The 25,050-nt window shown below is 43.2% G+C and overlaps 1 protein-coding gene across 7 annotated transcripts in view; it reads right to left on the reverse strand.

Moving 5' to 3' along the window:
• ABCC5 (ATP binding cassette subfamily C member 5) overlaps positions 1 to 25,050 on the reverse strand; it is a 69,447-nt gene that overhangs the window by 22,925 nt on the left and 21,472 nt on the right. For 3 of the 7 annotated variants that reach the window (XM_032803835.2, XM_032803839.2, XM_032803838.2), the window contains 13 exons: positions 17,541 to 17,698; positions 17,190 to 17,345; positions 16,227 to 16,374; positions 11,443 to 11,676; positions 11,171 to 11,344; positions 9,326 to 9,473; positions 8,640 to 8,788; positions 7,605 to 7,712; positions 4,512 to 4,862; positions 2,577 to 2,648; positions 1,874 to 1,998; positions 1,213 to 1,285; positions 521 to 724 (listed from right to left, as the gene is read on the reverse strand). In XM_032803835.2, the coding sequence (XP_032659726.1) occupies positions 521 to 724; positions 1,213 to 1,285; positions 1,874 to 1,998; positions 2,577 to 2,648; positions 4,512 to 4,862; positions 7,605 to 7,712; positions 8,640 to 8,788; positions 9,326 to 9,473; positions 11,171 to 11,344; positions 11,443 to 11,676; positions 16,227 to 16,374; positions 17,190 to 17,345; positions 17,541 to 17,698 (2,100 nt within the window). Of the gene's footprint in view, positions 1 to 520; positions 725 to 1,212; positions 1,286 to 1,873; positions 1,999 to 2,576; positions 2,649 to 4,511; positions 4,863 to 7,604; positions 7,713 to 8,639; positions 8,789 to 9,325; positions 9,474 to 11,170; positions 11,345 to 11,442; positions 11,677 to 12,132; positions 16,128 to 16,226; positions 16,375 to 17,189; positions 17,346 to 17,540; positions 17,702 to 25,050 lie in introns of those variants that run through there. The other 4 variants (XM_032803833.2, XM_032803832.2, XM_075068350.1 and 1 more) reach the window with 3 other exon arrangements.

The following is a 25,050-nucleotide window of genomic DNA, read 5'->3' on the forward strand; positions in this document are numbered from 1 at the left end:
TAGAAAAACTGCTTTCGACTGGGTCACCCCTCCAGCAGACCCATCTTCAGCCAAGCATTCCCAGCTCCTATTAGCCACCTACCAGAGAGCCCTGGCATCGGCTATTTACATCACTGCCAATGCTCTGTATACACCACACAAACGAATAAAACTTAGGACACGTCTTCACTGGCAGCGCTAAAATGCTGCTGCGGCAGCGCTTTAACATAGCTTGTGTAGTCACGGCATAAAAAAAAAAAAAAAACTTCCACAAGGGGAATAGCTCCCAGCGATTCACTGTCTACACTGGCACTTTACAGCCCTGAAACTTGCTGCGCTCGGGGGAGTGTTTTTTCACACCCCTGAGCAAGAAAGTTGCAGTGCAAACAAGCCCTTGAACTATACAGCCTGAGGGAGATGTCATGTTGTAACAGACCAGAGCATGGGGATCTACAGTAAGAGGCAAAAGTGATTAACCAAGAAGCAGTCTATCTGAACGATTAGAAAAGATCCAAGAAAGGAAGTGTAAGGGATACTGTACCTGAAGCTGATGGGTGATGAACAGGACAGTTTTTGACTTCAGATGCTTCCTTATTGCACTGTTAAAAATATGGTTTCCTACATGTGCATCTAAGGCACTAAGAGGATCATCAAGGATGTAAATACTCTTGTCACTATACAGGGCTCGGGCAAGACTGATTCTCTGACGTTGGCCTCCACTCAGGTTAGCACCTCGTTCACCAATCTGTATAGTATACGTAAAGTTAATCAGTTTCTTTTTGCAACATTTAACACAAGACCTGAGGCCACATTCATCCCTGGTGTAACTAACAGAGTTAATGGGGAAACAGCGAGAATTAGAATGGGCCACATTAAAATGTAGGCGACTTATTCATTGTAAAATGAAACTTACAGTGAATACCCCTAATGCTAACATGCTTGAAACATTCCTATTAAACAGCCACTATGTTTTTTATTAATTATTTTTAATCTAAGTTTTAAAAGGTCTCTCTCTAAGGAAACTAATTCCCAGTGCAATGAAAAATTCCCACATTACAGAGTTAAAAAACATGGAGTGATAAGTTTCCATACAGTCCAGGATCTACAAGAAGAGGATTTTGCCCATCAGTTTATAAGCACACCAGACTGATGCCCTCCCTACCCCACCACAGCATGTCAGGCTTACACTTCACTCCACCCATTCCACTCTTTTATCAGAACCAGGATTTTTACCTCCGTCAGGTCCCCATTAGGTAGGATGGCTAGGTCAGGTCTCAGACAGCAGCCATTCAGCACAGTGTTGTATCTAAAGAATATGGATAAGCAGTGAGCACTAGACAAGCAGTGAGCACTAGCACTTCCCCTGCTAATGGAGCATTATTTTTATTCCCACGCGAACACCAGACAATCTTGTAGCTTTGAGCAATTAACTACTGATCTGTCTCATCAGTAAACTGCAGATAGAACTTTGGGACCAATTTCAGATGCGTTGTGAGAAGCACAGTGAACAGAAGCCAAATTCACTTGAGAAGCTATGTCAGCACAGACTCTGGTAGAGATCCCTGGGGTGGAAAGTTTGCATGTGGGGAGGGCCACGTAGGAGACTAGGGCAGCATGAACAGATGTTGCACTGGGTAGGAGGAAGGCATGGCTAAGGAAGCCACAGAGTGCACCAAGCCTGTGCCTCACCACAGCGGCAGCTACCAGCAGACCTCAGCGTTCTAGTGAGAGTTAAAGCTGCCATCCTAGAGAGGATGGGTCCAGAAACACCAACTTCCCTTCTGGTGCAGGTGACTTAGGCAGGGAGGTATAAGACTATCTGCCATCAGCTTTCCTGATGCTGGCCCGAGAATCCCTAAGCTTTCAGACTCAGTGAAAGTTCTATTTGACAAACCTTTCTTCATCAAACTCCTTTCCAAAAAGGATGTTGTCTCTAAGTGTAGCATTGAGAATCCAGGCCTGCTGGGCCACATAAGCAAAATTTCCATTCACTGCAATGCTACCCTCCACCAGGGTCATCTAGAAGACAAGACAGAAGGTCTTAAAATTATGCTATTTCAGGGGATTGTGTAGAATCCCCCTATACAAAACAAGATAGACCCCACTGGCAATCTCCATAGGAAGCAGAACCAGCACAGAATGTAATTCAAAGACACAGTGTGTTCATGTGCTTGTTTTTCTGAAGGTCCCACACAAAATACTGCGGGTTTATTCTGAACTTCTCAAAAGCTTGAATTTCAAATATTGGGCATACCTGGATAGATTGTCACAAGAGCTCAGCCCTCAGCTAAGCACCTAAATGAAGCACCTAGATCTTCAGAGCTGCTCAGCACTAACAATTCCCAAGGAAAGCAGAAGTAGCTGCTGGGTACAGAGCTCTTATGAAAATCTGTTTCACAGTCCAGAAAGCATTCATCTAATGGATTATTGTCATTTTAAGACTGTTTGTATCCTAAATGTGATCTATTTGATCACTGTATGATCTGAATTATAGGTCAGATTAATTACATCATCATATGGAGTGAGACCAATTAAACAAATGCAGTTGCTGGCAGAGAAGAGAAAAAGGGAGAACCCATAAAAATATAAATTCTCACCTGTCCTAAAATGGCTGAAATAAGTGAAGTTTTTCCACTCCCCACACTGCCACAAATCCCAACAAGTTTCCCCTAAAATAGAAAAAATGTAAGTTATGGTAACACATTAATCACTCCCCCTAGACTATCTGCAGTATCTCAAACAGAGAAAGGGGATTTAACACTGAAGCTAATGGAAATGGAGCATATCAAATGGGAGAAAGGCTAGACTTGGTCAATCGCTCATTCTAAGAAAACGATTGGCAACCAAAACTGTGAGTGAACATGACAGGTGAAAGGCAGATTCACTAACCCGCTGAGCCACTAAGCTTTCCTCTGTGTAAAGACAAGTGACCGATTCCTTTCCATACGGCTCTGATGCAACCAAACTTTAAATGCTGAATTCAGCTCTGGGCACCCCAATACCAGAAAGATATTGCCTGATTGGACAGAGCACTGAAGTACTACCTGAGCCAAAGGGAGTCTTTCCACTAACTTCAATTGGCTTTGGATCAGTCCCAAAATGACCAAAGGAGTGAAGGGACTGACTTATGAGGAAAGATTAACTTTGTATAGTTTGGCTAGGAGACAGCTAAGTGGGAAGAGAGGAAAGATAACAGCCTAAGACATGTTAAGGGTTTAACACTAAAGAGCTTCGGTGCAATACATAAGGATATAATCAGGAACAATGGAAATAAGAGAGAGATTTAGGCTATCGGGTAGATACCTTCCTGATTGTGAGATGGATCTGGTTTAGGAACAGCCTCTCGGGGAAGAGCTGGAAGCGTATCACTTGGAACTTTTAACAGAATGGACAACACACTTGGAAATAGGCAGTAGGCAGCAATCTTGCCTTGGCTCCCAAATAGACAGAAGGGATGGGATCCAAGAAGTCTTTTCCATCTCTAATCACAATCTCTAAGCTTCTAGTAGTCCTAGTCAACAGTTTAACAACAGTGCTGAGTGGTACTTAACAGGGAAAGTCCTTCCAATACCACATTAAATGCCCAAAGAATTTATCAGAATTATTCTGACTACAAAAGAACCAAAAAAATAAAGTAAGCATCAGTTTAAAAATAAAATTGTCAGCTGCTGGTACTGGATAAGAACACTGCTGGACTCTTGTACATGTCTTTCCTGCTCTTACAATAATGTAGCTTTATGCCATCGAACACCAATTTAATCTTCTTTCAAGGTTCCTGAAAACTCAGAAGACTACGTGGCCACATTGCTTAAGTCATAGGGTTTAAAATACACCATCTGACTATCCAAGAGATTTTCTGAGTTTTTCTACAAGTAATTTGGTAGTCAGATGTACAAAAACATTTTTATTAAATATGCTCTGGATTACTTGATGTTTTTGTTCCACATTTACTGTACTTTTATCCATCATGAAGTGGAAACTACAGGTGCTTGTAACATCTGTAAGTCCCTCTGTATCCTTCTACAGAAGTATAATAGAGGACTAAACATCCTGCAGTGAAACACCTCTGCTATGTTAAACCACAGCACTCGATCATTTCAAATGCACCTGCACAAGTTCCTAGTTTAAGTGAATATCTGCTAAGTTACAAACAGCTGTAGAAATAAGTTCTGTGCTGGAGACCCTTGCTGCCATGTTAAGATCTCTGTGTACTTAATGGCTTGCTCATGACAGATACCATGCTGAAAACAAACAAAACCTTCACTGAGCCCATGACAAGGGTGATAGAGCCTAGAGTTCTGCAACTAATGGTACCAGTTTGCAATGATTCAGGTTGATAAAAGTGGCACAGCTGCTTGGATCAATATGGGGCATTACATACTGGTATTTACAGTCATCAAGGGCTACACATGCATATTAGAGAGAGATGGCAGCAGTGATCTGCTCCATTTAATACGAATGAAGACTGCCCTTTCCACAGGAATGCCAGGCCAGGAGGGCTCTTGGGATATGCTACAGTTTTTCCTCCTCACCTTTTCAATCTCCAGGTCGATATTGTAAAGAGTCCTCTGAAGCCGAAAGTTAACTAGATGGATGTTTTTGTTCTCTTCCTCCGGGCTAGGATGGTCATCACTGTCCACTAGAAGATGGCCCTTCTGCTCAGCCAGCACCGCTTGCGGTCCCTCATGCTGTAGCTTCATTTTCTCCTTCTTGCCTTTGGTGACCTTCTTGTCTCTTTTCATTTTAGGGGTCAGCTTTGGTGAGCTCTGGACACTGGCGTGGGAGTTCTCCCACGCCAAGGTAGCATTTTTCACCTCTATCGCGATGTGAGGACTGGCTGGTTTTTTCTTTACCATATGAACCTCTTCCATTAGAAACAAACTCTGATAGGAGTTGTGAGAGAGGTGTAAAGATGAGACACCTGGTCAAGACTGGGGGACAAGCCTATGGCACAGTCACGCAGCAAAACACATCAGGCTATACAGTGGGAGGAAGCTGAAGAGCAAAAGGTAGCTCATTAGTGTAAATTTACTCCAGGCCTGCTAAGGGGCCTGGGCATTCCTGAATGCGGTGGAGCTCTTAGATACAGTAAGACTTTCATAGGATTTACTATATTTTGGACATTGATTCATATGCTGTGGAGTGGAGAGGGAGGGGAGGTTAGCGCTTTTTAAGAAGTTTGCAGTTGCTTGCCTTGTATTTCCAAATATAAGGCATAATAGCAGAGGGCATGAAAATGAAGGAGAGGTGCTCACGTGCCTAGCACACCAACTCCTTACAGACTTTTCCCATAACTAGAAGGGATGGGGTGGCTTGTTGCACCCATGTGCAGAAGAGGTATCATTTCTGCTGGAAAAAGTCATCTGAGACAAAGTTAGCCCATTTGTGAAGTCCTGGGATGTGCAGCAGTAACAATTAACACATTAAGTCTACTGTACAGTTTTCCACCACATCCATCACTACTTAAGACCACAGTTATCGATTCTGTAGAGATTTTCCCACATTTCAGTTACCAAACCCACATGATAAAACAGCTTTCAATTAGATAACCTGCATTTTGAACTGAACAGGCTCTTTTCAATTACAAACATTTTAAACTACCAACATGACTCACTCTAGTACTCATGAATCACCCCTCTGAATCATGCACCTGCAAGAAAGCCGCAGACATATTAGAGAGCCAAGCAGTCAGCTACATTTCTATTTGTAGCATTATCGGCCACTGCAGCCAGCCCATTACCCTCTGCACAGGTGACAGTAGGAGAACTCGAGTGATAGGACCTCATTCCTTCCCCTCATCACGAAGACTTTGCCTTCAGTGTTTTTTAATTTAAGAAAGTCTGATTTTAGGGCAATTCAAAATGAGGATCAAATGAAGAACCTGCCTCATGAGCCTTTGGATTTCCCAAGTATTCCACTGTAGATTGCACTGTCTGGTTGTACGTGGGCACAGGCTTCTTTCATGCCATTTATTACATGAAGTCCATCTAACTGACATTACCTGTATGCAGACTTTGGGATACACGGTCATGTCTGGAAACGTCAGCGAGATGTTAAAAGCCTAGAACTATATAACTATCTAAGAGACAAAACAGATCACTGACTTGTCCAGGGAGTTTGCACTGGGAGAGAGCACACACAAGTGTGTCTGCTCCCAGGGACTGAGGAGTGTTTCTGTGATCTGAACTGTACATTTGCTGCCTTAGATTTAGTTTAGACAAAGTGCACTGTTACATTTTATCCCCAAAATTCTTTGTGCCACATGAATATACATCTATCTAAGCAACCATCACCTTGGGTTAGGCGTTTTCTTTCTGGCAGTTAGCGTTAAAGCAAGAGTAGAGAGCGTAAGGCTCTGTCACTGACAACTACGTGTACTTCGCATGTGAGGAAAGTGAAAGTCACTGCTCTCTCTTATTCTGTTCCCCCTCCACACACATTTCTAGCATCCATGACATTCTCTGCTCTGCTGCTGAAAACTTCCACTAACACAGGTTTAGAACAACCACCTAAGCAAATTAGACACGGATTGGTGGTGCCATATGGCTGAAAGAACAGTGCAATTTTAGGCTACATATATCATGAGACAGGAGGGCAATAGGGCCACCAATAATTACCAGAGCTTAGAATGAAACATTCCTTTATTCTCCATTACAGGCTTTCTCCCACTTTTCTCTGAAGCACTTGCTATACTGGCTATTGTTGGTAACAGGATAGCTGATCGGACAGACCACTGGCCTGATTCAAACTGGAGATTAGAGGAGGTCTATTATATACCCGTAGACTAGGAATTCTCCCATTTCACTGCCATCTAAATTTACGTTAATGTTCAGATGGATCAAAATCAGCATTCTAGATCAAGACATCTGAACTTCAGGTATATAGGTCCAGATAACAATCCTAGCTTAGGCCCAATCTCTGGTATTCAAGGAGCAGAGAAAGAAATTATCAAAGGACTTTAAATAATTTAAAAACCAAGAGAGTAAAATCCAAAAATGATCATAGTGACAAAGACTCATACACTCACTAAAGACTTACACCTTGGACACAGATTACTCTTCAGATGCCTTAATGGTGTAGAATTCCAATACCACAAACCTTTTTTGGTTACAAATAAAAATTTATCCCCATTTCTTGGAACATCAGTCTGCACAAGTACAAATGTAACACATGCTGGATTTCACTGAGGAAATATACCATTGAGTTCTAGATACACTGCATTCTCCTCTATGAGACTGCTCTTAAAAGACAGTATAGGAATTGCTGTACTAGATAAGACGTATGGTTCATCTAGTCCAGAATCCTGTCTCCAACAGTGTCTAGCACCAGTGCTTCACAGGAAGGTGCAAGAAATCCTGCAGTCCTCAGATGCAAGACAGCCTAGGCCCCTGGAAGGTACCATCTTAACCCTCAATAGTTTGAGATTGGCTTAAGCCCTGAGTATGAGGTTTTATATCTTTTCTGCAGGGAATAAGAACTGGACATATAAACACAGAACAACTTCCAGCCTGCTCCAAAATAGCCTTGGCATTAAAATGGTTCCTTAGCATAGTCAACTGCATTCATGTATTGTAAGATATGCTCCACACTTAAGGATAAAATTATATGGCCAGAAGACCACTCACCTTATATCTGTCAACAGACACTGATGCCTCGGATAGAGACTTCACAGAGAAAGGTGTTACTTTCAGAGCAAATGTCATTGAATTGAAGACTGTGACCACTGTGAAAGCCTAAACACAGGACAGACAAAAAACAAAAAGCTTTTGGCAGCAGTACCCATTAACAAGTCCAAACCACCAAGGATTAAGTTCCATAAACAGCAGCAATTCAAGACCATTCCACTTGAGAAGGAAAGGTCTGCAATTCTAGAAGAGCCATTTAAATATAACATATTCTAACCCAGGGGTTCTCAAACTGGGGATTACGAGCTGTCAATCTTCACCTCAAATCCCGTTAAAATGTATTACCAGCACGCGGAACCTTAAATCAGAGTGAATAAATGAAGACTCAGCCCAGCACTTCTGAAAAGTTGCCGATCCCTGGAATAGACTAACAGAGAGATATATTCCAGGTGTTCACAGTTCCACTAGAAGTGGCATAAACAGAAGACCCAGAGGGTGCTGCAGGTTATGGCTTTAGCCTTTCACTTCTAGACACCTGGGTTCAAATTCTACCTTAGGTCACAAGGGAAGATAAATTGGTCCAGCTGCACAACTTCAGCAAAAACTGCTAGTGTCCCAGTCTCCTTTTTCCAGAAGCCTGTTTCCACCCAGAGAACGCAGGTGCAAATCATGCCCTCAAACAAGGATACAGGGTCTTCTTCCCAGATGAAAATCTAGCCCTGAGCCCCTGCTCTTGGGAGGCCAGGATTTAATAGCATTGGCCAACCTGCGCAGGGGAAGGTTGCATAACACCTGCCTCTACTTCGTGCCATCAAATACTCACTTCTGTGAGCCAAGCCCCAAAATAAAGAAGACTCTCACAGAACTGGAGTATTTTGAACTGCACTCACTTAGGATTACAACAGTTTAACCAAGAAAAGCTACTGCAGGAGTGATATTGTAAAGTAAAAGCAGCAGAGAATCCTGTGGCACCTTATAGACTAACAGAAGATTGTAAAGTAACATTCCCAACTCTATGCTGAGCCAGTCAATTACCTGAGCTGCTGTGAGATCATAGCCAAGGATCATATGGACAGAGAACGTCACCACACTGGCAATAACCACAACAATTGGAGCCACTCCCACAGTGATGCTCTGGAAGTAGCCTGCACGTTCTAAGATTTTACGTTCTTCCTCTCGGATTTCTAGAAAATACAAAAATCACCACCACATCTGAGGTGCAATTCAGACAGATACAAATACAGCAGGCACAACTAATGCATTGGAAACACGAGTAAGAGAGAACTACCCTCTTCTGCTTCAGCATTTCTCATATCTAGAAAGAGCTACCTTTACAGAGGACAGAACCATAAGCGCATGTATAACTCAGTGAGGCTGGCATTCTGATCACTCTTATTACATTTAAAAACTGACCAATTCGTACTAGGTCAGTCAAGATTAGCACTCCTAGCAGAAGCCAGCCCAATGTTAATAAAGATCATTATGCCCAAAAGTTAGAGGGAAGCCATAAACAGCACTGTACTAAAAAGGTGAGACTTTGGAACAGAGATTGCCATGCCAGCCCATTGTAAAAAAGCACAGCAGGATGTCCGAGGGATGGGTGATCTAGCATACCACACACATAGGAGCATCTACCGAATTGAGCTAGGAGGATCCAGCAGGATGTAGCTGGGTGGTGTGATTTCTAAAGGGAGATGTGTTTACAGAGTGTCTGCACTCACTTTGAACATTCTGAGAGAATGCTTTGACCCAAGCATACATTTTAATGTATTTAATATAGTTAAGAACTTCATTCATCTTCTGCACACGCTCATCGGTCGCCGCCACACATTTTCTTCTGAAATAAGCTGTGAGCCGTGATACAAACATCTGAAACAAGAAAAGGCACCATACATCTTAGCAGCAACTCAGAAATGACAAATGCATCTAATTCCACTAACTATAGAAGAAAGCAAGTAGACCGATAAATGGACGTCAATGACAGGACAACCTGATACCCTCCTGGCCAAAGTGATGAGCTGGAAATGCCCCTTCAGAGCATCACACTCTTTTCTGCAGGGAATAAGAACCGCACATATAACCAGGGAACAACTTCCAGCCTGCTCCAAAACAGAACACTGGGCTCTCTATAGTTTTATTCTCAACTGGGTTAGTTTTATTCAGATTTCCAAAAGGCTCTCGGTGCTTTTACTAACATTTAACAGAACGAGATTACTTTAAAATCCCTCCAGTAAAAATACAGACTAATCTCAGCTAAAACTAACCCTCACGCCAGAAGAATACAAGGTACCCAACATATCCACATCCCATGTCCCGCAACTCATTCTCCTAAGCCCAAGAAAGAGATGGGCCTTGCACATGCAAGGGCAATTTCTTTACTGCACTAAATCTTACAGCAAAACTACTGTATAAGAGTGGTAAAACAATATATTCGCACTTTTACTAATCGGGTCTAAGACAAGATGGTATCCATGTCCTCATAGATATTTCTCACTCTGTCAACAGTCAGTGACTTTTATCCCTTCTCTTTCTTAAAACCCAGAAGAAAAAAATAAAACAAAACACCTCACTAAACAGTTTTCAACTGTTTGCCCCATCTTAAGCATCCTTACTCCTTTTTTAATCCCTCTCAGCTACAAAAAGCGGTGGCTAGGAGAGAGGCTAATAGTGAAAATAATTGGTCAAGGCTATTAAATTCCACCCCTTCTGTCACAATCCAATTTTTTGGCTATTGCACTCATCACTATTGCCTTACTGTTGAGTAGATAAATTAGACCATAGGAGACCTCACAGGATTCTGCTCTTCATTCATAGTAGCTTTTTCAAAAAAAAAAATACATTTTGATTATAATGGGAAAATTACAGCAGTTTTGCAGTGTGGTCTACAGGCAAACAGATTTTGGCTCAGTCTAGTTTCCTGGTAGCTCTTTCCACAGATAGTTCCCCTTGGCCAATAACACTTCCGTCTCCAGGTGCAGCACAGAGTCCTATGTCAGCTCTATTGTCACAGATGAATGGAAATGCCTTCGTGGTTCATGGACAGAGAGACTGTCTCTGATGTAACTGGGTCTTGACCGGCTCATGTAATTAAAGATCGGAACCATAGGCTTGAAGTTTAACCAGAAGTGATCTGAAAGCCAACAGAGGATGTGGAGCACAGAAGTGGTGTGCTCTTGGCTTCCCAGCCTGCTGCTGAGGTAAGCCACCATTTACTGAACAAGCTGGAGGCCCTGCATTTTTCACCTTCAATACCAAACCCAGTGAATTACAATAATCCAGCCCAGAAGCGTATCACTTCACGATTTACTTGCCCATTTTCCATCTCACCAACATTTATTTCCATCAGTCACCTCTATTGTTATTTCTAATTTCCTTTATCATCTGAGTTTCTTGCCTCTGAACGTTTACTTTTCAATGTCTTTTAGATTACATGCAGGACCCTTAACGGACTTAACCCAGTATTTGTCAACATCTTCTGTTCAGTACACAGACACTTGTATTCCTGGAGTGAAGTGTGAAGCACATTTGAAGAATACTTCCACCTATTTTGAATGCCGCTTACTCACCATTGCCGGGTAGAAGAGGATAAAGACAGCAGATCCCAAGAAGCCTGTTGGTCCTAGAATAATTACATTATAAACCATGCCTAGGATGGCAACGATTGGGCCACCAGCCAACAAACTGCCAACTGCTGCAGCCTCAAACATTCTCTGCCCATCAGTGGAACATACGTTTACAAGCTGAAAAATACAAACAACATAAGTGTTATCCTCAGAAGGAGGTAACCAACACATATCCTTCTTTGTCTGTTGATTTCCAACAGGCTACTGTAGCTCACCTCCCCTAGAGACTTGTCCTTGATATTCTTCAGCTGGAGAATTTTCTTGAACGCCATTGTCAGGATAGCTCCCCGCAGTCTGACCCCAGTGCGGTAATTTAAAGCCCAGGTGAGAGCCAGGGACCAAGAGCGCACTATTTCCGTCATTAGGATGCCAAAAACTAACAACAAGCTGTACTGCAGATTGGACTCACTTTGCTGTGTGTATTCCAAAAGGTGTTTCACAACGAACGCCTACAGGAAGAAATGCAAACTCGCATGAACACCCCAATGTACCAGAGGCACCATGCAACAACTTATGTTAAGTTAGAAACGAGTGGGCTACTTTGTTTTTCAATGAGCAATTTGTATTACACGGAATCTTCTTTCTAGAAATAAAAATTGTCAAAACACACAGTAATGTTACACAAAGCCCTGCTGAGAGCAAAGCAGAGAGTCAAATTTAGCAGGTACGGGGGATTTAAATTTGGAACCTCATTCCTTGCAACAAAAACTTCTTACTCTTTGTGTCTTCTAACTTAACATAAATCTGTCAGTTAGCTGAAAGCAATGCTTTATCATACCGAAAAAGTTTTTTAAAATAGTCTGTATTTATACATTTGAACACATTAAGAGACATTCCTTTATGTGACATTAAGACCCTTTTTGTTTGCGTCAAACGTGCTTATTTGATAAAAAGGAACAATGTACCTACAGTTGTACTGGGGAAGAGTGAGAAGGACATTTGCAAAACATTCCTGAAAATAAACATCAGCAGTTTAATAGTAAAGAAAACGACATGCAGAACACACAGGTAAGTGATAACCAGACTATTAAAAAAAATGCTTTGCCCCACCACCCACCTCCCCCCTCCAAAAACAAAAATAGTTTACCTCAGGAATCATATTTCAATCATCACCTGCCGTCCCAAGCCCCAAGAACCACGATTCCCACCTCCAGTTGTGTGTTAGTCAACGGCATAGTATAATATCATATAAATCACATTCATCAGCAATATTAAATACTATCAACTGCAAAATAACAGTCTTTTATTTAAAAACAATAAAGTGCCATGTTAAAATGGGTAACATCTCACAAACACTGTACAACAGGAAGAGCATCGCATAAACATACAATCTGAACATACAAGAGAATTATGAAAGGCTAGTATCTAACAGTCTAGCCTCTGACACAAACTAAGTTAAAACTACACACACAAAATTAAAGATACAAAAACAGAACCCGATATATGTTCACAAAGTCCGAGAGGGAGTGAAACTTGAGGTGCTAGTCAGGCAGGCTCCTGAGGGTGCATGGATTCTGAAATTTGGTTTAAGAGGTATGCTACAGTAAGGCCTCACAGCTATCAAATGGAGATTCCCTAAAGAAGGCTTTTCAACAAAGATGCTTAAAGACGGTGTTTATACGGTTAGACGTTGGTACTTTAATACAGAGCTGAGAATTACCTTTGCCCACAACACAACAAAATGCCAAAAATGTGAGATCAAAGAAATGATCTGGAAAGCCTTTCACAGTCTGTTGAAGTCCTCTTGGCTAAAACAGGTTTTGCAAATAAGAGTTCTGCATAGCGTGAGCAAGGAAGAAAAACAAAAAGGTACTACTTCAGCAAAGGTAACAGCAGCTACAGCCCAGCACCGAACAACAGATAAAAATGGAGGCTGAATGCATTTGTCCTGAAGTGGCTGATTCTGTATCCCAGAACCAAGGAAACATGCTGTATATAGTTTCGCTTATTCACTTTCGAAGTGCAAATTAAAGCCAGATGTCCATCAGGTTCTGGAATGGCCCATCGAGAAATTTACACACTAGTCCCTGATCAAATGTGAGGAGCTCACATTCACAGAACTACTGTATTCCAGCTTTTTCCTCACTTACATTTAGCTTTACATCAACTGTTTTGGCCACAACTGTATACAGTTGGTCTGCAGTTACTAATGAGAAGATTGGCTTCTTTTCCTGTTTTCAATCCAACATACACAACTGAGTCACTGAGTAGTGGGAGTCAAAAGCCCCCCTTTTCCTCACGAGCTGTAACTCAGCATGATCGCAGCACAGCATGCATTTTCTCACACCCCACAGCATTGCTGAAAGTCTCCAAAGGAAGGTGTGTAAAGATAGCAGATGTTTCCTGGGGTCTCTTTCCTCCCAAAACCTTTTTAAGTGCAATTTTTCAGCACTGTTCTATAGAATCAGCATCTCCCGTGATGAGATAAAAGACAATGCTTACATTATACCGAACCAAAAAAAAAAAAAAACATTTCAAAAGAAAAAAAAGAGAGGAAACAGCAGATTAAAGAATTTGAAAGAAGAAAAAGAAGTCACAATATTTAGCATTTACATTTCAAAACATTCCATTTGAAGAAGTTTAATGAAAAAAATCCAAAGTTCTTTACAAAACTGGAGTTAAAGTTTTAAAAGTTTAATTTAAACTAAATGGGGAAAGGGACTCCTGCGATTGTTACCATAGTAATTGGTATTAGCTGCTCGGCTGTCTTAAGCATTCCCATTGAATAAACATTACCTTACCTTTACTCTTGGCGTTGGATTCTGACCAGCTTGACTGTCTCATTCTGATCGCAGAATACAGCCATCCTGAAAATTCTAAAGAACAGCTTCTGTCATTGGTTCCACTACAGAGAAAGATTCCCCACCCACATCCAGTATCTGACAGCACAAAGCAAGCTGCAACTGGAGCGGAACTAGAAGAGTGGGAAACTTACCTCAAACAGCTTACCACTCCCCCCTCCAATAACTGTCTGAACGGTCAAGCTGTACTCCACTAAGATAGCAAGCTTCCCCATCTCCCAAACAGGAAAGCTAGTTCCGAGCAAACATACAAATTGTTCAGGCCTGGAGTTAAACTGATTTTGTTTAGTAAATTAGAAATATTCTTTGCCCCTCCCCTCCATCTGAACATAAAAGGTTTAGCAGCTGGTTAAATGGCAGCAACTTATCAACTGGAGATGAGAAGCATCTCACCTGCACTAGTGCATTCTGATGGTTATTAGAAGGTATTCTGACACAGGACAATAAGCTGTCTCTGAACAGGCTACAAGGTTAGAAATTGTGCCAGATGTGCAAGACTCCTGAAGGATAGCAAAAAGCCCAGATATGAAATCCAATAAGCACCCCTCTCAGTTATAACCATCACAATGCTTATTAGTGAGACCACTACTACGCCATTTCCACTAGCATTCCAATGCCAGAGAAGTTCAATTGAGAATTTTAAAGTTTGGGAAAATGTTTAACTCCATTTTGGTAATGTTCACCAATAGATGTGGATAAGCTAAGTGCTTTTTCAGATCTCCCTTCTCATTTCAATGCGACTGAAAAGGTGTATCAGCACAAGAAAGCACTGATACTTCAGAGGAGACAGCATAGGTGTATCACTATGGGGAGGGTAGTAAAGACTTATCTTTCATGCCAAGTGATGAAACCCAAAAAGGCACTTTCCTCATTCAGAGAGCAGTCCAATTTTGACTGGATATAGGCAAATGTTCGAAGGCTAACTTTAATGCGACCAAATTGAGCATGAATTGGAACCTGAAAACCCAGACTATTGAAGTTTCTTCCCATTCAGCAGTTTGGCTCTGACAAATAGATACAATTATTCTAAAGAAATTAGGGACAACCCTGCTGTAAGTTCTCTGCTAAAGATAAGAGCAGCTCCTGGGCCCTGTAGTGAAACAATGACAGAAGCTCTTCTTGGGGGAACCTGGTTCTGTTAAACCTTAATATTTCAACATTTTGGCAATTAACAGTGCACCCAACAGGTTGTCCAAGTGTTTCATAATTACCACAAGCTATTATCATTAATTAATTCTTACTGTGAAACAATACCAAGAAAACAATTATTGTTATTCTTATTATAAGAAACAAGGCAAACTTTTAAAAGGTTCAAAAAGCAAGAAAACACATTTTTAGAAGACTTTTTAACCTAACAACACACCCCTGTTGTACTTACCCAAATAATGAATCTCCATCTTAACAGCACACTGAAACATGTACTACAAGCAGTAATACTGCTCCTACTCCTCAAGGGAAATTTGTAGAGAATAAATTTAGTCAAGATCGCAACTGTAAATCTGCACAACATGTGCAACAAACAGGTGACAAGAAAATGGTGTAAATGTCAAGTCCCATATGTTGAATTTTCACTACTAACTAGTTCAAGCAGCAACAGTTCCTAGTGGCAATTCCATATTCTAATGCTTCTAAATGTAACCCACCTGATCAATCCTTGTAGCATCAATAACTAAGTTTGCAGACTTCTCCTTAGCCCCATTTCCTTTGGTTTTTAAATAATGATCTAACACCACCACTCAGTTTCATTTTTTGCAGACTGTACTATTAATGCCAATGCTCTACAAAGTGATATCTTGCCAGTTTGAATTTTACTTCCAAAATAAATTACCTATCTAAAAGCAAAAAACTTTAGGCAAGAATTTAGTGCAATGTGATCACACCAGTTAAGGAGGAACTTTAAGCTACACTCAAAACCAGAGGGAAAAGCCAAGTTTGTTTTTCTTTCAGGACACCTAAACCCACTACCTCTCCAGAAACCTGGCCCCACCATTCAACAAATGATCCACCAGCTGTATGAAAGCTATTTTGGATTGCTGCTTCGTTCTGGAAACATCATCTTCTCTCAGCAAACTGTAAGGACCAATATTTCTAACTAATCATACTGTGTCAGTGACCCTGAAATGAAACCTTAACGTGTTAGAGCTGGCCGTGGGATGGAGCCATCTGCGGTTGTTAAAAAAAGGATGGATATTACTTACTGGTCCACTGAAGCCGGCAAGCTGTGTGATCATCAGACACACTATGGAAATTATGAGTCTGGTGCGGCAGAAGATCCATACAACCCTCCGGAGAGAAGCATCCTCAGGTCCTGTTTCTTTCAGTTCTTCCTGCCATAGTCTCTCTAACCTAAAAGCAGCACAAACCATGCATTATGAATCTTTCTACAGGACACAGATGCTATATCTCAAAGGTTATTCTCTGGTAAACATCTCATCAGACACATGACTGTGAGCAACACAAACCATCAAGCTTCATAAACATGGATAGCACCTTCTACACAGCCAGGGGAAATAGTTCTATCCTGAATCTCTGTGCAAAGAGGCTTCTACACCGAGCAGAGCTGAAAAAGTTAGAATGCTTTTTACTTTACTTTTTACTTTACTTTACCTACTAGGAACATGAATCTCACCACCTCCTCTCCTTTTCTGTTCTATCCTGCAGTAAAACCCTGGGGCCAAATCTTATAGCTCTGGCCCTGAGCAAATATCCCACTGACCACAACGGTTTAGCCTGACTGCAGGATTTGGCCTGTATTCAGACCATATTCAGTTACTATCATTGTTATCTGGTCATCAATTCAGCATTGCATGTTCAGAATGTGGGCTGAGAGCCACAGCTCTTGTTTAAAAAACACAAAAATAGTTCTGATAAAGGAGCAAAAGCGAAAAAGCAGTTATGAAACACCCACGGGGATAAAACCTGCTCAGTTACAGCAGTGTGACCCCACTGAAGTCAGTGAGGTTGAGACACCAGTGTATCTCAGAAGGAACTGGCCCAAGGATAAATAAGATTAAGATCCCCTCCTCTGATAGAAAGGATTTAAGAGCTGCTTTTTCAATGTTAGTATATGCAAATATCTGCAAAAATACCAGGCTAGAGTATACACCAGGCTGCAAAGGGCTAGAGTACAGGGGAAATAATATGGACCAGCTGATCCCTACCTTCTACAGTTAACATCTGAAGACTCATGCTTTGACAAAGGCCACACATCGTCCATAAACAGCTCCCCTTTCTTGTATGCTTTGTGGGCCAGAGGAGTGAGCCATGAAAAGGTCATGCAGGAGAAAAGTCCAGCATTATCTACTGGGTGCTGGTGTCTAAAAGAAGGAGAAATTACAATGGAATTAAAGAGAAAAAAACTGCATGGTCTACACAAAGAAATACTTGCTAAATACATTTTCAAAGATGACATTTCAGCATCAACCAATTAATTTTAAACTGCAATCACAGTCAGTCTATTTTCAAGAAGGCTGAGGTTGCCAGATCAGTTCTTTTTAAGCACAAAGTCTTACTTGGAAGTAGTCCGTATGGGTTTTAGCAAATTCAAGCCATGGTGATATTTGCCCTTGTGATGCTGCTCATCCAACATCCTCAGCTGGGAATGCATGGAGATGTCCAGCGGAAGGCCTTCTGCCCGTGCTGCTGTTTCCAAGGCATCTTGACATTCCACCTGCTTTCACAAACAAGACAATGGAGTCAGAAATTCAAGAGTTGCACAACAGTCTTAAAATCAATCATTTCTGTCTCCAGCAACTTCACACCTGTTACTGCTGTGGATCACTGTGATAATGTAGAGCAATCACTGTAACTAAAGATCTCTGGGGACAAACGGATAGCTTGGGGACAGTAAACCAACACGCGGGGTCCCCTATAGTCTAGCTCTGCTTTATCTCTCTGGATTTCTAGAATGTGGAGCTCAGATAGTAGCATGGTATCCATATGTTTTGGGTTACAGAGGATTAAGTACATACACTTGCCAGACTAGATCAGAACAATGGTCCATCCTGCCCTGTAACTAGTCTCTGGCCCAGTACCAAATGCTCAGAGAAAGATTAGAACACTCATGATGGACAATGCCCAATGGAGAGGATTCTTCCAAAATTCAGGCAGTTGGTTATTGGCTTATGTCCTGAAACATGAAGGCTAACACACTTTATTAACTTTTATCCTACTTACTGTAACTCAGGAGATCTGTATCCATATGAAGGTCTAATCCTATTAAGCTCTATGCCTCAAAAAAACCCTGCAATAGTTCAACGGGTTAAATATGTATTGTATGAAAAAGTATTTCCTTTGATATTCACAACCACTCCCATTTACTTTCTCATAATACAGACCAGGGATATCCAATGAAAGGCAATTACACTTTTTCATAGAGGAGCTTCCTGAGAGCAGAGAGTCTCTTTCCCCCTGCTTCATGGCACCTCCCTAGGAAGCAAATATGCTACCCTCTTCTTGGCCAAGAGATATTTTCACAGCTGTCTGAAAGGATGGAGTTGAGTTCCAAAGAAGGGAGGAGAAAGTACCACTCTGGACATACGTGCCAGAGAGCATCCGGGAACTTCCTTTATTCAGGGGCCAGACATAGCAAGGGTACCAGGCGACTTAGTACCAAAGTGTGCACTAGCCCAGTGCTCAGTACTGTCTCCACTAATTTAAATGAGAGCAAGATTAAGCCCGTTTACGTGAAAAAAGTGATACTGAGTGTTCTAGTTCTTAGAGAGACCAGTATGCTTTGTACAGCATCCTGACTTTAAAATCTTTGCCACTTTTCACACGGAAACAACACGCATGTTTCTCCGTTAACTGCCTTATCAATGGTGAGATTATTCTACTTCTCTGAAAATATCAGCTGTAGCTAGCTAGTAGTCTCCTGAAGCATGATATCCTCTGGGTTAAATGTCCTAAAAGGCCATCAATACCAAGTATTTTATTCCCATTCTCTCTGGTTATATGACTTTGTTAGGAGTATTGACATTTGTCTGGGATTCACGCTCACAGTCCATCAATATGCAAGCATTATTAGATCTCCAATACCCCAATGTGTACAAGAGACCAAGACAATAAATTCAGAGGGGCATAAATTCACCCTTTATTTATTTAAATAGCACCCCAAAGTAGGCCAGGCACCCTGCAGAAAACCAAAAATACACAGTCCCACCCTCAAACAGCATACCATCTAAATGTAAACAAATGTGTGGTGACTCAGGCGTATGTACAACCTGAAGACTGAATTAAGATTTTATTTAATATAAAGTAACTTACGAAAGAACTCACACAGATAAATGACAAAACACACCATATCAACCACGGGTAAGTACTTTCACAAAACAATCACTCCCTATTTGAGCTCTGTCTTTGTCCCAAAGGAAACCTGCACACCACCTTCAAAAGATGAGTCTGGGAGCTTAAATTCAGAACTTAGCTAGACATTAAAAATCACGGACTCAGAAAAGACATTTATTTATGGCTCGTTACAACAATGAATTCACTAACCCTCCTTTGTCCTGTCACTGCTGAAGTGGTAACAGCCCACATCACCTCGAACGGCCTCTTGCAACGTGTTAACTTCTTATGTTTAACACACTGTTCCACATTGTATTTAGCTGCAACACTTTCGCAAACCTGAAGAGCCTATGTAAGCTGAATAGCTTGTCTCTTTCACCAAGAGAAGTAGGTCCAAATTAACTCCATCCCCAGCCCCCATCTCTCAACTTCTAGACAATCCGAAGATTTTTTTTAAGCACACACTATGTAAACAATTTGGTTACCCTGAGCTGCCACTCAACAGAATTTCTCTCAGCATGCCTAGAAGTTACTGAATAGTACATGAATAGGAAACTGCTTTCGAAAGGAGTCTACATTCTTCTCAAAACTCAAAACAGGAGAATAGCTGTGTGTAAACCCCTGGGCAGCAAGAGGAGAATGCATCTCATGGTGTTGGCACCGCAGACAGAATCTTGAAGAGTTGCTGTAAATGCCAGATTTGAGTCACCAGAAAGCAGTGCACCACACTGCTGTATAATAACTATGCTTTCAAGAAGACCCTGCAGCTCTTTGTGTCATATTAAAAAAAGCCAACAAAGGCATGCAGTTTTAAGACATGTCCACACTAAAATGTTAAGATGACCCAGCTACACTGCTCGGGGGGGGGTGTGAAAAATTCACACTCCTGGGAGACGTATTTAAGCCGAACTACTCTCTGGTGTAGACAGCACTGGGTCGACAGAAGAATTCTTCTGTTTACCTAGTCACCACCTCTCAGGGAAGGGGATTAACTACAGCAATGGGAGAACCCCTCCCATTGCTCTACTCAGTGGCTACACTGAAGTGTTACAGTGTTGCAGCTGTGCCACTCTAGCAGTTGAAGTGTAGATAAAGCCCAGGCCTGCACAACTCGTAAAGCGGCGAGGGCCATATTACTCCAAAGAAAAGAACTGAGGGCCAAACCCCCCTCCTCCCCCAGGGCCGCCGAAACATCCCCCAGTGCTGCCCAGCTCCCATCCCCATGTTGTGCAGGCCTGATAAAGCCTTAGGTCTCACCTACACTGGCAAGCTTCTGCGCAGTAAAGCAGCTTTCTACGCTGTAACTCTGGAGGTGTACACACTGCCAAACCACTTTGTGCGCAGAAACTTCAATTGGCCTCCGGGAGGCGTTCCACAATGCCTGTTCTCGCCTCTCTGGTCGTAGGTTTGAACTCTACTGCCCTGCCCTCCAGTGATCAACCATGAGCCCCACCCCTTAAATTCCCAAGGGGTTTTGAAAGTCCCCTTCCTCTTTGCTCAGTGACCCTTGCAGTGGTCTCAGTGCAACTTTCCAAGTGACCATGCCTGCTCCGCACACCAGGCGATCCCTCGCTTGGAGCAATGCCGAGCTGCTGGACCTCATCAGCATTTGGTGAGAGGAAGCTGTCCAGTCCCAGCTATGCTCCAACCGTAGGAATTATAATACTTATGGACAGATTTCACAAAGCATAACAGAAAGGGGCCATGACCGGGACACAATGCATTGCAGGGTCAACGCGAAGGCGCTGCGGAATGCCTACCACAAGGCACGGGAGGCAAACCACCACCCCAGTGCTGCCCCCACGAGCTGCCAGTTCTAAGAGCTGGACGCAATACTCGGCGGCAACCCCATCTCCATTGCGAAAGCCAGTGTGGATACTTCGGTGGTTTGCGCGCCAGTCAAGAGTGGATCGAGCCAGGAGGAGGAAATCTTGGATGAGGATGTGGAGGGGTGGGGGACCCAGAGGCAGAGGATGACTTGGAGGTCAGAGATGAATGCAGTCAGGAACTCTTCTCTACCCCAGAGGAGGCTAACCAGGCACAGCTGTCAGAGCTTGGCAAAGCACAAACAAGAGGAGGCCCATGGTAAGTGGCTTTGATTTTGGGAATCATTGACACAAGTTGTTAAGGGCAGGAGGGTTGCAGAAAGTAGGCTTGTGTCTGTATGACGCTCGTACCACCACATGCCTAGTCTGAGTGGCGAACAGGGTGTTGATTGGCTCCCTTGTTTCATGGGAATCTCCCTCAGAGATCTCCACGAAGTTCTCATGGAGATACTGAGCAATCTGCTGCCGCAGGTTCTTTGCCAGAGCTGCTTTGTTTCTTGCCCCATTAAGGGTAACTTTCCTGCGCCACTCTGTCATCACTGGGGAGGAGTGGGGGGAATCATTGCCGCATACAGGCGAGCTGCATAAGGGCCAGGGCAGAAGCTATAGTCTTGGAGAAGACCCTTGACTCCCTGCTCTCCCTCAGCAGTGAGGTATCTTCCATAATGAACACAGCCTGTGGAAAGTGTGGAGACAGGAATGATTATAAGGCCCCCCCTGCAGTGCTGGCTGTCCCCAACAGCCACGTGCCCAGTGTACAGTACGGTCCTGGAACACTCATTCCCCTCCCCCCCCCACGGTTACTCACCATTTTGGGGGTCTTGTGGCTCATGTGTGCTTGTCTGAAGTCAGACAATTAGTGACAGGTATGTGAATAGTGGCTAAATCAGTGGTCTGTGTGTTGCAAATACTGCTTCTGTAAATGCTGCGTTTTGGCTTCACAGATATGACCCTGGGAGCCCAGCCTCCCCCTCTGTTATTGCCAGCTGAACAGAGAAAGAACTAAAGAGGACTTTTTGCACAATGTCATGATGCACTCCGCGGTCAAAAACCAAGAATTAAAGGAGTGGCGGAACAGCGAGAAGAGGGACCGAAAGGAGAATGCAGTGTGCCAGAACGAAGTCTTGGAGCAGCTCTTAAAAGTTATGGAGCGCCAAGCGGACGTGCTCCAGGTGCTCCTAGCACTGCAAACCGAGCAGCTCTGGGTGCGACCTCCCCTGCAGCCACTGTCACAAAACTCTTTCCCATGTGCCCCTAAGACACTGCCAACACACTTTTATCAACCTCCTGGCTCCAGTCTGTACCCACTGCATTCCCCGCCTGCCCCATCAGAGTCCAACTCTGCGGACTCCCAATACCTACTGCACTCAAGACCCATCCCTCTGCAGTTTAGCCCTGCTGAAGTACATTACCTGTTGCACTGTACTCCAGAGGACAAGGTTGCATATGATACCTGGACATACACAAATCTTTAACTGTCACAGGACTCCATCTCCTCCTGGGACCCTCCCTTCTCCCATCCCCCACAGTGCTGACATGTTTTTGTTAGTCTCTCTCCTCCAGTTGTTTTTTAATAAAATAATTGTTTTGGTTTGAAAGCAATCTTTGTTCCATTAATTGAAAGTGAACAGAACCCTGCAAAGCAACAGGCAATTTTCTTGAACCTTCATAGTGCATCATCATCTGCACCAATCACAATCACCTCCTAGCACAACAAGCACTCCACTCCTGAGCATAGCAACAAATATGAGTGAATTTCAACTTCAAATTGCTGCCTCAAGGCATCCCTTATCCTTATGGCCCTGTGCTGAGCCCCTTTAATAGCCCTGGTCTCTAGCTGTTCAAATTCAGTCTCCAGGTGCTGAACCTCAGCCGTTCAGCCCTGAGTGAAGCTTCCACCTTTCCCTTCACAAATATTATGGAGCGTACAGCACACGACTATAAGCACAGGAATATTGTCATCGGCCAGGACCAGCTTCCCACATAGGCAGTGCCAGCGGGCCTTTAAATGACCAAAAGCACACACAGTCATTCTGCACTTGCTCAGCCTGTTGTTGAACTGCTCCTTGCTGCTGTCAAGGTGCCCTGTGTATGGCTTCATAAGCTATGGCATTAAGGGGTAGGCAGGGTCTCCCAGGATCACAATGGGCATTTCAACATCCCTACAGTGATCTTCTGGTCTGGGAAGAAAGTCCCTGCTTGCAGCTTCCTGAATAGGCCAGCATCCCGACAGATGCATGCGTCACGCACCTTTCTGGATCAGCCTGCATTAATCTCTGTGAAATATTCGCGGTGATCCACAAGTGCCTAGAGAATCATAGAGAAATACCCCTTCCAGTTAATATATTCTGTGGCTAGGTGGTCTGGTGCCAGAATTGGAATATGCGTGCCAGCCATCACCCCTCCGCAGATAGGGAAGCCCATTTGTGCAAAGCCATCCAAGTCACGCACGTTGCCCAGAGTCATGATCTTTCGGAGCAGGACGCCATTAATGGCCCTGCACACTTCCATCAACAGGAGTCTAATGGTCGACTTTCCCACTCTGAACTAGTTAGTGACTGATCGGTAGCAGTCTGGGGTAGCCAGTTTCCACAGTGCAATTGCCATGTGCTTCTCCAACGGCAGGGCAGCTCTCATTCTCGTATCCTTGCACCACAGGGCTGGGGCGAGCTCATCACACAGTCCCAGGAATGTGGCTTTCCTCATCCAAAAGTTCTGCAGCCACTGCTTGTCATCCCACACATGCATGACGACATGATTCCACCACTCAGTGCTTGTTTCCTGAGCCCAAAAGCGGCATTCCACTGGGCTCAGCACCTCCATGAATGCCACAAGCAATCTCATGTTGTTGCTACTATGCATGGTGAGATCAATGTCACACTCCTCTTGCCTTTGTAGCTTAAGGAATAACTCCACTGCCACTCGTGACGTGTTAGTCAGAGCAAGCAGCATATTGGTCAAGAGTGTGGGATCCATTCCTGCAGACCAAAGATACAGAGCACACAGTACACAAACCGTTGAAAGATGGCGCCAAATGCAGATGGAAGCACAGTGATTGCTGGGATGCGAAGCAATGCATCACGGGGCATTGGGCAGGACTCAGGATACCCCACACTCCCTCCACCTTCCCACAACACTTAGTGGCAGAAGAGGATGAGATTCTCTGTGGGATAGCTGCCCAGAGTGCACCGCTTCAAACGCCACTGCAAGTGCCACAAGTGTGAACACGCTATTGCACAGGTAGCTGACTGTGTGAACACACAAAAAGCGGTTTCCCTTCAGCGCTCTCTGAGAGGCGCTGTAACTGCCAGTGCTGTAACTCTGCCAGTGTAGACACAGCCACAGTGAAATTAAGCTTCTTCAATACACATTTACTGATTGTACCATCAATGCACAGCAACAGACTTAGCATTGTTTTTAGTTACTATCAAATTCAGTTGTCCTAGGCTTCTGAACTCTTAGTTTACATAATCATTTGTTCAGCACTGACAGTGTGCTGAACTCCCCTTGTGACACAGGTTTCCTTTATTTTACTTGGTAAGTAAACTAGCATGTACACCAGCAAATACATGAAACAACAGGCTTCAACCCACATCTACTGAATTCAATGACATCCAAGTTGTGGGCATGCATGCCAATAAATGGGGCAATTCCTGCCACACTTTTTCTAACTCGCTATCTTACTAACGCCGCATGGGGGGGTCATATAACATTAAAATACAAATACATTAGAAGCACATCTAGACTCGAAGTCAAGCATTCAAAATTTAGGAAACGGACAGTTCATAGTTGCCCTTTGCACATCCATCCTGTGATTTGAGTAAGGTGGGACCTGTGATAATACGTCATCACAAAATTAAGGAATGTATCATAATCTATATGCACAAGGGAGTAAGGTCGCACAGGCAGC

The sequence above is a fragment of the Chelonoidis abingdonii genome, chromosome 8 (assembly GCF_003597395.2).
Source record: "Chelonoidis abingdonii isolate Lonesome George chromosome 8, CheloAbing_2.0, whole genome shotgun sequence".
Taxonomy (NCBI): Eukaryota; Metazoa; Chordata; order Testudines; family Testudinidae; genus Chelonoidis; species Chelonoidis abingdonii.